At 34.6% G+C, this 13,078-nt stretch overlaps 1 protein-coding gene across 1 annotated transcript in view; it reads left to right on the forward strand.

The window, feature by feature from the left end:
• Positions 1 to 9,588, forward strand: part of EPYC (epiphycan) — a 35,625-nt gene extending 26,037 nt beyond the window's left edge. Inside the window, exons 3-6 of the mRNA XM_019952162.3 lie at positions 1,369 to 1,527; positions 2,356 to 2,558; positions 3,860 to 3,955; positions 9,347 to 9,588. Of these exons, the coding sequence (XP_019807721.1) occupies positions 1,369 to 1,527; positions 2,356 to 2,558; positions 3,860 to 3,955; positions 9,347 to 9,517 (629 nt within the window). The 3' untranslated portion in view covers positions 9,518 to 9,588. The remainder of the gene's footprint in view (positions 1 to 1,368; positions 1,528 to 2,355; positions 2,559 to 3,859; positions 3,956 to 9,346) is intronic.
• Positions 9,589 to 13,078: the final 3,490 nt, after the last annotated feature.

A 13,078-nucleotide genomic window follows, 5' to 3' on the forward strand; every position in this document is an offset into this window, starting at 1 on the left:
CAACCTCATCACTCCACAGTGTTTACTGAAGTTTCCTATAATCCCCACAGTAACTAATCCAAGAGACATTTTTCAGTCCTTAACTGACATCTCAGGAGGCTTAGATTATTTTCTATTCCCTATTCTTTCAAACTAACTCTCCACTTGGCCTCCGTAACATCGTCCATCCTATTGTGCTTCTTTTCTTCTGGCCATTTCTTCTCTATCTCCCTTGAAGCTCACTGTCCTCTACATGACCAATAAACAGAGTGCAAAGGACGGGTAGGAGTGTGTATGTACGGGGGTGATAGAAACAAATAGATTAATAAATGGAGATATAATCCAGCCTGACAACTCTTTTGGATCTGTTGTCTTTTCTATCACCATTACCCTAGCCAAGCAACCGTCATCTTTTATCTAGATAACTCATCTCCTCTCTGCCTACTGGCCCTCCATCAGTCTTCCAGCTTACCTTCAATCAGCGTGACATCTTAACATGCAAATCTGATCATGTAATACCCCTGCCCATCCTTAAGATAAGGAACAAAATCTGTAACACAGCCTATAAGGCCCGTGTGTGTTATGTCTTAAACATTGCAATGCTCGCTGTACTGTAGCTACAGGGACCATCTTTTGGTTCCTCCAAAGTGAAGGGACTTGGCACCTGCTGCTTCCTCTGCCTGCATGCTCTTCCCTGTCACCTGCATAATCAATTCTTGTTCTTCCTGCAGATTTCAACTCAATTATCACCTCCTCAGAAAACGATGACTCTCAGACTGAATCAAATTCCTGTAGTTTATGCTCCTATGATATTTCTTGACATTTACCACAGTCATCATTTTATTTATTTGTGATTAACATTCATCTTACATAGCAGATTACAAAACAGAACTGTCTCTTTGGCTCACCACTGTTTCATCAGCTAGCACAGTGCCATTTACAAAGAAAAGATTTAATAAATGCACATTGAGTGAATTAATATTAATGATCATTGCCCTTTTTCTTGATTTTGTTTCAGTGGGTTGTTTAAATATTGAACGAAAGACCTAATAAAAATATTATATGTGATGTTTTAAATTTATAAAAACCACAATGTTAATATTTACATCTGAAAATAGAATTTCCAGTAAATATAAGAGCAACAACCATGCAATATTCACTCAGTAATTTAAAATAAAATTTTAAAGCATTACAAAGAATATACTAATTATTGGGGTAGCCTTAGTTGGTATATTTGACTTTAATATTCCATTTAAAGAAAACTATATGAGAAAATATTAAATATGCCAGAATAGTCTGAGACGCGAATCTTGTTTAATAAATATTCGTAATCACATAATTTGTTAGAAGTTGCTTTTGTTGCTTACATATATTGTTTGCCTCTTTTAGACTTTCCAACCTGCCTTCTGTGTACTTGTATAAGTACCACTGTATACTGTGATGACCATGAACTTGATGCTATTCCTCCGCTGCCCAAGAACACTGCTTATTTCTATTCCCGCTTTAACAGAATTAAAAAGATCAACAGAAATGATTTTGCAAGCCTAAGTAAGGATGATGGCACTAATACCCTTCTCTTTACAGACTTTTCCTAAAATGTTTGCACTGTGAAATGTTGGTACTGAAAATGAAACTTGAATATCAAAATATGACTCAAATCAATTATTTTTACTTTTGAAGGTTTGTTTTATGATCAGAAAAAATGGTTGTTATGAAACTATATAGTTGTTGATACTCTCAAACTATTTTCAAATAAAGAAAAATCACAAATAATTCTATTTTATAGGTTAAATCTCATTATCATGTTGTAACAATAAGAGTAGAAAGTCATGGTCATATATTTACTAGGATCTGGCTTGTTTGAATAGACTTCCAGTAAAGCACAATTGCTTTATGACTGATGAATGCAAACCTAAATTCTGACTTTATAATTGTTGTCAACTTTGAAGAATTTTGGTATTTGTCTTCATTAAGTGTTTTAATCATTCGAAAGTTTCTTTTTAATGCTTTTGTATTTTAATGCTAATGCATCTATTACTATTAGAAAATACAATAATCTCCCATCAATGAGAAAAATGTTTTAAATAGAAAATCCAGACAAAGTTTATGAAGAATATAGGGAAAAGACCAGTTAAATATAATGAGTCAGTTTCTTTGCTAAAGTTACACTTTCTTATAAGAGCATAAATATGAATAGTATTTGGGGGAAACAATTAAATTTTTATGAAGTTGTTAGAAATAATTGTTTCATTAGTTGTCCATTGCTAATTAAATTCATATTTATATTTGCTTGTATATGGGAAAGTTTATATTCCTATTTTTATGTGAGCAAAACATATTCAAGAATATTTAACTACTTCCCTCATTTTTTTCCAGATGATCTAAGGAAGATTGATCTGACCTCAAATTTAATATCTGAGATTGATGAAGATGCATTCAGAAAGCTACCTCGACTCCGAGAGCTTGTCCTGCGTGACAACAAGATAAGGCAGCTCCCAGAATTGCCAACCACTTTAACATTTATTGATATTAGCAACAATAGACTTGGAAGGAAAGGAATAAAGCAAGAAGCATTTAAAGTGAGTTTTGAGTTTGAATATGAAAGACTTTCATCTTCCCATTCCCTTTGCTATCAATGACTAGCCTTTTTATTTCCACAAAGGGATTCAATTTGATGAGAGTTTTAACTCCTAAAATAAACTTTACAACACTATGTATCATGCTTTGGGGAAATACTGTGTTCTGGTACATTCTGAGGCTGCTCAATCACCAAGAACAGAAAGCAGAGCTGGAATAAGAAGTGCGTGGCTATCTGGAGCACCACTCTATAAATTGTACCTGGAAATGCTGTAAGCTGGGTGAATTGTATTTACCAAAAATGCCACTTAACAAGAGTATCTTATGTGGTTGGAAGGACAACTACTTGTACAGAGTGTGGGTGGTGCCTTTGAGGGTAGAAACCTTCTAAATTATTTTGTAAGGAGAATGGATTCAGTTAATCTTATGCATTTTGTTTTTTAAGTGAAGGAAACAAGTTTGGGGTTAGAGTGACTTGCTTGGAATAACAGCATAGAATCTGAGAATAGTAACCAGATTGGCTTTCTTACCCACTCTTACTCCATTCAAGCTGTTCCTCTAAATATATGTTGAACAAACAAATTTAAACTACTGTTTGAAGGGACATCACATTACTTCCATGGAGGCTACAGGGGGTTACATGGACCCGTTAGCACTGAGCAATGGTGGAAACCCTGTCTCTCCACTAGCTCTCCTGTGACACCACCCTGGTGGGCAAGGAAGTTAGGGCACCTCATTAGAGCCTGGCAAAGGTCAAAATCTAGTCTCTCCACTCAGATTTTGTTGGCATGGGTGGTAGTGAGTCACAGTTTGTCCTGTGATGTTTGGCTAGAGTAGACCTGTTATTGTCTAAACTTATTCTGTCTTGCTAGGCTGCCCTTTACCTGGTACTTGGGCTGGAGCAAGATTTTGTTGGGGAGAACTTTTCATTTCTCCATTCCTGTAACATGAAGGAAATTCTTGCTATGTCTCACCAAAATCCTCAAAATCCTATTGCAGAGTGTCTTCTGTGGGAAGTCGCTGCCTTGCTTAAATAGAGAAAGTTAGAGTGGGCAAAGAAAGCTTCTGCCTAGAGATTGAGAAACATGTTTCATTTGCATAGAGAGATATTTGCTTGCTATCAATTCTTCCAAAACTCATTTGAATTGTCCAGTAACACAGAAAACTAATTTGCCTCAATTTTGCAAAACAAGACCTGAACAGGCATGTATTATTTCACAAATAGTTTCACAGACAGGGAATTAAAAATACAACTGTAGCACCACTAATTTTTATTAAGACCCTACATTTGGAATGTTTACAGGATATGTATGATCTCCATCATCTCTACCTCTCCGATAACAACTTGGAACACATCCCTCTGCCACTCCCAGAAAATCTACGGGCCCTTCACCTCCAGGTAGGCTTCTGCTAGTAAGTTATCCCCAACACCTCCATGGAAAACAGAAGCAAACAGGTGAAGGTGGGATGCAAAAGCTGTTTATAATGGCATGTTGATACACTGTGACAATTTTTCTTTTCTTTTCTCCTGTCTTTAATTCATTCTCTCAATCTGAGTACAAGGTAATTGTACATTCATGACTCTTATCTCTACTGATTTATTTCTGATGAGTTTAGTCTTTATTTTCATTCTTTGCCAAGTCATAATGCATCTTTTTGACATACAAAGCTTCTTTTAAAAAAATGAGAGCTTCATCTGCTGAAGAAATGTGTAAAGATTAGAAATGGAAGAGAAAAAGAGGGAAAGAAAAATCTGATTTGATTTCTAGCTTTCAGGGGGGGAAAAATGTCAGTTTTAGGTCTTGATTTTAGGTTCCATGTACTGAGGAAAATTCAATCCTAGGACATTCCTATCTGCTGAGAGATGACAGACTTCCATCTCTCTGGATTAAGAAAATGCAGTTTTTTCTAAACAAACATATTTGAAAGCTTGCATTATTTTAAATCCCTTTAAGCTACATTTTATCTCTGAAATAATGAGTGAAAACACATTTTCAAAATGTTATGATCTAATATTTTCTAAATATATTAAAAATACGATCAATTAAAACAAATGTTTTTGGTTGTTGAAACAAAGAAAGATAAATTATTTCAGATATGAGTAACTTTTGTTCTACAGCTGTAATCAATGTAATAATTTCATCTGTGGAATAAATCTGTAGGGAACACAACCATTATGTGCTCAAAGACACGATATCATGGTGTAATATTACAATCTTTTAGCAAAAAATAAAGTATAGACCATCACAAGAAGTGATTTTGCTATGTGAGAGCAAGTTTGATTCTTTTTTTCTCTGTGGACCCTGTAATTATTTACCTCTGTGAACTTTCTTTTATTCCTAGTTATATCTTTCCATACTTCTTTTTGGTGTCTTTTTGTGAATATCTGTCTATGAGTCTTGTCTGAGTCTGTCACTTTTGAGAGTTTTTCTGGCTGTGTTAACTTCCTTAATGTGTATTCCCTTTCTGGTGCTCGTCCTGTTTCTCTATGGCTCTCTCTTGGTCTCTCTTTTTCTGGGGGTGAATTTCTATAAATATGAGGATTTCTTGACTTGTTTAGGATTGGAAGAGGATTTTCAAGGGCATCCTCAGGGAAATTTTGGAATTTTTTTCCAATTCTGAATTAAATTTTATTATTATTGTCTTTGCTGATATTAACTTCTACAGAGTAACCAGGTCTCTGATGTTATATTTAAACTGAATGCGCTTGTATATACAATATAAGATTTTTTTTTGAAGTAATTGGCTTTACAGTCCCTATTCTAAGGTTTAAAAAGGCATTAAGTGAACCTTTTAAAATATTTCTCTTTCACAATCACCTCAGCAATATCCAGTATAAAGCTGTTTTTAATTTAAATTATCTTCATTTTATATTCATTTTAATACTCATATAAAAATCTCCTTTTTTGATTCATTTGAAAAATGTTTTTCAACATATGGTATAATAATTAAGAATGACAACTCTGGCAAAATCAGACTCCCTGGGCTGAAATTCTACTTGACACTATTTAATGATTAGACAAATATCTAAACCTCCCTGCGTCTCAGTTTTAGTTTATAAAGTGGGTACTGCATTTACTGATACATGAGAAGTATCACTTAAAGGGGAGGCATGATAATTATTAACAATGTGTATCTATTACCTAGCAAAGAAAATAGTACAGTGCATAGGCACTAAATCTGTATTATTCCTCATGAGCACTTTGTAATCATAGAGAGTCAATCCATCAGAAAGATGTAATGCTTATAAACACATGCACCTAACAACAGAGTCTCAGAATTTATAAAGACTACACTATCGGAATTAAACGGGGAAATAGACAATTCAACAATAATAATTGGATTCCTCAATACTCCACTTTTAATAGTGGATAGAACAACTAGCCATAAGATCAACTAAGAAACACAAGACTTGAGCAACATTATACACCAACTAGCCCTAACAGTCATCTATATAACATTCAACCCAACAACAGCAGATATACATTCTTCTCAAGTGACAAGGAACATCTCCAGGATATACAATATACGAAGCCACAAAACAGGTCTCAACAAACTGAAAAGAATTGAAATCATACAAAGCATTTTTCTGATTACAATGAAATTAAAATAAAAATCAACAACAAAGAAAACAGGAAATTCACAAATATGTAGATATTAAACAACACCTTCATTAATAAGCCATGGATCAGAATAGAAATCTAATAAATTAGTTCAGCAATATGACAGTTTACAAAATCAATACATAAATACTAATGTATATGTATATACTAGAAATGAAAAATCTGAAAATAAAATTAAGAAAACAAGCTTATTTGTAATAAGAAAATATGTAAAATAAGAAAACAAACTTATTTATAATAGTCACAAAATAATAAATTACCTAAGAATAATATTAATAAAAGAATGCAAAATTTGTATACTGAAAACTACGACATATTGTTGAAAGACTTCTGCACAGCAAAGGAAACAATTAACAGGGAGAAGAGATAACCTATGGAATGGGAGAAAATATTTGCAAATCATACATTTGAGAAGGGGTTAATATCCAAAATATATACAGAACTCAAACAACTCAATAGGAAAAAAACAAATAAGCTAATTAAAATATTGGCAAAGGAGTTGATTAGACATTTCTCTAAAGAAGACATACAAATGGCCAATAAGTATGTGAAAAGGAGCTCAACAAGACTAATCATCAGGGAAATGCAAATCAAAACCACAAAGAGATGTCACCTCACACCTGTTAGAAGGGCTATTATCAAAAAGACCAAAGTTAAGTGTTGGCAAGGATGTGGAGAAAAGGTAACCTTTGTACACTGTTGGTGGGAATATAAGGTGATACAGATATGGGAAACAGTATGATATTTCTTCAAAAAAAAATTAAAAACAGAACTACCATATGATTCAACAATCCCACTTCTGGGTATATGTCCAAGGGAAATGAAATAAGTATCTTGAAGTTATCTGCACGTCCATGTTCATGGTGTCACTTGTCACAATAGCCAAGATATGGAAACAACCTAAATGTCTGTCAATGGATGAATGGATAAAGAAATTGTGGTCTATGTATACAATGGAATATTATTAAGCCTGAGAAAAGAAGGAAATCCTGCCATTTGCAATAACATGGATGAACCTGGAGAAATAAGTGAAATAAGTCAGCTATAGAAAGAAAAATATTATATGATCTCTCCCATGTGTAAAATCTAAAAAAGTCAAGCTCAGAGAATGGTGGTTACCAGGGACTGGGGGGTGGGAGATATAGGGAGACATTGGTCAAAGGGTATAAAGTTTTAGTTATTCACAATAAACAAGTTCTGGAGGTGTAACATACAGCATGGTGACTGTAGTTAATAACACTATACCGTATACTTCAAATTTGTTGAGAGTAGATCTCTAGTGTTCTCACCAGACACATACACAAAAGGTAACTATGTAAGGTGATGGAAATGTTAATTAGCTTGATTGTGGTAACCATTTCACAATGTATACATAAATCAAAACATAATGCAGTGCACCTTAAATATCTACAGTTTTATTTGTCAAAGGTACCTCAATAAACCTGGGGGGAAAGAGAGCTAAATAAAGGAAAGATATCCCCATATTCATGTTTGGAAGTCTTAATATTAAGATGGAAATACCCCCCAAATTGATCTACAAATATTTTAAGTAGAAACTCACAAGTAATTTATTAAATTATTTGAACTAATCAATGAGTTCAGCAATGTGGAAGGTTATAAAATCAACATAAAATATCAATTGTATTTCTATGCTAGCAATGAACTAAACCACAATGGGATACCACTTTACACCCACTTGGTTGGCTAAAATAAGAGACAGACAATTACAAGTTTTGCTTAGGATGCAGAGAAAAATGGAACCCTCATACATTACTGGTAGAGGTGTAAAAGAGTGCAGCTATTTTAAAAAGCAATTTAATACTTCCTCAGAATATTAAACACAGAGTTATCATATCACCCAGCAATTCAACTCCTACGTACATATGCAAAAGAACTGAAAACGTATGTCCACACAAAATTTGTACACAAATGTTCATAGAAGCATTATGCATGAGAGCCAAAAAGTGGAAACAATCCAAATTCCCATTATCTGATAAATGGATAAACAAAAATGTGGCATATCCATAGAGAAGAATATTATTGAGCAATAAAAGAAAAAGTACTGATACATGCTGCAGCATGTGCGAATCTTGAAAATACAATCCTGAGAGGAAAAACCCAGTCACAAAAGATGATATATTGTTTGATTCCCTTTGTGAAATGTCTAGAATAGGAAAATCCATAGAAACAGAAAGTAGTTTAGAAGTTGTCAGGGGCTAGAGGTTGGGGAAAATGGGGAGTTATTTCTAATATCTATGGGGTTTCTTTGGAGGATGTTTAAAATGCCCTGAAATTAAACTGTTGTGATCCTTATACAAGTCTGTGACTATATTGAAAACCAGTGAACTGTACACTTAAAATGGGCGAATTTTATGGTATGTGAAATGTACTCAATAAAGCTATTTAAAAAAATCTAGGGCTTCCCTGGTGGCGCAGTGGTTGAGAGTCCGCCTGCCGACGCAGGGGACACGGGTTCGTGCCCCAGTCCGGTAAGATCCCACATGCCGCGGAGCGGCTGGGCCCGTGAGCCATGGCCACTGAGCCTGCGCGTCCGGAGCCAGTGCTCCGCAACAGGAGAGGCCACAACAGTGAGAGGCCCGCGTACAGAAAAAAAAAAAAAATCTAGTTCTGGGCCCTGCCCAGACCTATATCTTCCTGACATTTGCTCACTCTCTCCCTCACTTCACTTCAGCCATGTTGACTTTTTTTCCCATTCTTAAACTTTCCATACTAATTACTCAGAATTGGAACTTGGTGTTCTCTCTGCCTGGGATATTCTTGCCTCAGCTCTTTCCATGCCCATGTCTCCTTGTCACTCCATGCTCAGCTCCACTGTTGCCTCTTAAGATAACTTGTCACAGTGACCATCCTTTTTCTGAGTTCACATCCTTTTTTGAAATAACTTGTTTTCTTTAAATTTGTTTTTTCACCTCCTTATTGTATATTCCCATTACTGAAGTACAAGCTCCGTACTTGTGTATTATGTTAATTGATTTATCCCCACTGCTTAGAAAGTGCTTGATGTATAATAATCACATAACGTGCATTTTTGGATGAGAGAAGGAATGAAAGAGTAAAAACAGGGGTGAAGCAAAATGGACTATATTATTAATCAATACCAAGAATATGTTATATCATGTCTAATCATTTATTTTAATCTTTTTTAGAATAACAACATTCTGGAGATGCGTGAAGATACCTTCTGCAATGTTAAAAATTTGACTTATATTCGTAAGGCACTAGAGGATATTCGATTGGATGGAAACCCTATCAATCTCAGCAAAACTCCTCAAGCCTACATATGCCTACCTCGTTTGCCTATTGGGAATCTTGTCTAATTGCAGATAATGGTCAGCGTTATGATGCCTGCTACAACAGAACAATTCTTACTGCTCTCTTACAAAAGAAAACTCAGCATGATACTTTCAAAATGTGTTCTGAAAGATAATTACATAAAATACAGCTAAAAGTTATAATATATGATAGCAATTTAGGAATCTAAGAAAACACGAGATGAATCAGGAATAAACTAAAAGATGTACAGAAAGTGCAAAACTAAAAGATAGAAAATATTTCACAGATATTCTTATATGTCACATGTAATCTGCAAGTTTTAGGGATTCATATCCTCTATAATTTTAAATTAATCATATAATAAAAATTAAAAATTAACATTTTAGGTATATTGCCAAGATTTAAATGTTTTTAATTAAACTTTTCTCTCCTTTTTTTTCACTAAAACATGTTTCTTTTTTCAAATTCATGAAAGAAAATGAAGAAAAGAATAAAAATATTTGAAAATTATAATGGCTTTGTGGAAAAATATTCATTATAATCACAACATGCAAATAAGCATAATAATATACATAGCTTCAGTATTTGAAAAATATTTTATCATCTTAAAGACCTGCCAACTCATTTCAGACCTTTCCTAAACTGACACTGGCATATTTCTGTGCCTGTGAAAAAAATAAAATATACAAAATGGAAAACATAAACAATGATATGAAAATCACAGTAGGGAAGAAGTTGAGGAGTACCTTCTAGAAAAAGTTGATCTTTCTGAAATGTATGATAATAATACAGGCACTTGCTTAAAAACTGAAAGATAACAAAAGAGTATACAATGAAATGTGAGTTTCCTTCCAGCAGCAAACCCTAAGCTCCACTCCTTAGAAATAGTCAATGGTTTCTTGCATACTTTTATTAAGTTTTCCATAAGAAACAAAAACTTGCACATAAATAATTTCCCTTTTTTTACAGAAAAGTGTATGCATTTGCTACATGTATATATATACCACCAATATGTATGTATCAGTACATGTAAACATGGATTTTTAAGCACAAAAGATAATCACTATTCTGCACCTTCCTTGTTTCACTTAAAAATATTTCTTGGTGATGTTTGTCATATCGGCACATACAGCTCTACTGATTCTGAACAACACATATCAGCCCATTACAAGGATATACATTGTTATAATAGGAGCCAATTCTCAGACACAAAATACGTACCAGGCATCTACTGAGGTGTTCTGCATGTATTAATTCACAACATCTTAGGAGCTGGAGATAGTAATGACTATTCCAAGTCACAGATCAGAGACAGAGCTTAAATAATTTGCCCTGGATTAAGGGCTGACTCCAAAGGTCTATCCTATTCCACTCAACTGTCCCGCCTCAAATACTATGAATGTAACTTTTCCCTGTTTTATAATACAAGAAAGTGGTGTACAGGCTGGACAGAGAAGTTGTTATGAACTGAATGTTTACCCCCAGAATTCATATGTTGAAACTCTGACCCTCAATGTGATGGTGTTTGGAGACAGGGCCTTTGGAAGTTTAATTAGGGTTAGATGAGGTCATGAGATAGGGTCCTCATGATGGGATTTGTGCCCTTATAAGAAGAGAAAGAAAAAGAGATTACTCTGTGTGTGTGTTTGTGTGTGCGTGCGTGTTTATGTATGTGCACATGCACTAAGGAAAAGCCATGTGAGGACATAATGAGAAGTCAGCCATGTGCAAGCCAGAGAGAGAGCTCCCATTAGAAACCAAATCAGCTGAGACTTTGATCTTGGACATCCTAGCCTCCAAAACTCTAAAACTGATCCCTGATTAAATACAATCCTTTTTTTAATGACAACGTTTTTTTCTTTATGAATTTGCTACACACATTTACTTTTCTCTAAATATTACAGGTTATTTTCCAAAAGGGAGGACACTGCATTTTATTGCCCCGTATTACAGTGTACTTTAAAACTATTTATAAGCAAACATTTCCATTTAAAATTCCTAATTAATTCTTACTGAATACACAGGTTTTTCAGATGACAGGCCTAAAATGTGTTGTGTTAATCGTCTGAAAACCCTGAGTTATTATAGGGTTAGTAATATTTTCAAAGGACGATAGCAAATAATACCTACACATAGTACTATTATGAGTGTGAAATTCACATCCTTACTTCTCTTTAAATCTGTAGCAACACTGTCTTTGTAGTTATCTCATTACAAAGTTAACTTTCCCTTCCTAATTTACTTAAATAATATGAGAATTCATAAATGTTTTGAAAATACTGAAGTGGTATTCCCTGATTCACAACATGCCTCACCAATTTGCAAACTAACCCCACAACTTCCCAAATTATGAAGACAAAGCAATGAGTTATTTTAAATTCCTTTTTTCTCACTTTCAAAAAGTCAGAAAGGCTTAATACCTTGTATTTAGTCTCTGGAACTGCTAGATGGTTTCAAATTACATGATTATATTCACGGTGGAAAAAGGCACGTTTTTGAGAGTGCATAAAATGAGTTCTATTGACATTATTTTTCGTATAACATAGCAATGCATTGGTTACAAAGATAAATCTGAAATACTTGTTGTATTTCATTTCTCTGACCAAATGTATCAGGTATATCCAACTTTTCTCTAAAGAATTTTATTTACAAGTTTAATTAGCTGAGGTTTGAGTTCCAAAAGCCTGTCAAAAAATACTAAACTCTAATAAATATACCCAATGCCACCACACTAGAATAAATAATAATTAATATTGGCAACCTGGAGTAATTTAAATAAGGTATTCATGATCAAATATATTTATAAAGGGTCTAACTTCACGTAGTTTCTTTCATATAAGGACTTTCACTGACTGAATTTTGAACGAGTTACTACTGCCATCAAGTGTTAGGATTCATTCTTTTCAAGTCACCCAAATGCACAAAAATCAACACCAAGACTGCAGTGTTTTCAACTTAACAACATAATGCTCTGAATAACATAAAACATAGCAAAACCCATGCTGTCACATGGCACTTATCAGAATTTCAAAATGCAACAATATCATTAAAATCTCCCAAATAAAGTTGTAACTAGTTAATACGAAGGACATATTTTACTGCATTGACTTGAAACGTGTGGCAAACAGACTCTAAGTTGATCCCCAATGATTTCCTGCCTCTTGGTGTTCATGCCTTTGTGTAATCCTCTCTCCTTGAGTGCTGGTAGGACCTGGGCCTTGTTTCTGACCAATAGGATATGGCAAAGGTGAGTGATGTCACAAAAGTCAAGCTCCATGATTATAATACGTGTGTGTGTGTGTGTGTGTGTGTGTCTCCGTGTGTGTTCATTGTGCTAGGAAGCACTAAGGAGATGCTCTTGGCTGGCTTGATGGGGTGACCAGCCATGTTGAGGAAGCCCATGGAAAGGAACTATGGGCAGCCGCTAGAACCACTGCTGTCCTCGAGGACCTGTAGTTTACCTCGAAACCTGAAGGCTTCCTTCAGCCAACATACAGCTAAAGGGTATGGCCCTCAGCTATACAGCCACAGAAAACAAAAGAAAACAAATTCTGCCAAGAATATGAATAATCTTGGGAGCAGATTTTCCCTAATTGAGCAGCAGG

The sequence above is a fragment of the Tursiops truncatus genome, chromosome 11, assembly GCF_011762595.2.
Source record: "Tursiops truncatus isolate mTurTru1 chromosome 11, mTurTru1.mat.Y, whole genome shotgun sequence".
Classification (NCBI taxonomy): Eukaryota; Metazoa; Chordata; class Mammalia; order Artiodactyla; family Delphinidae; genus Tursiops; species Tursiops truncatus.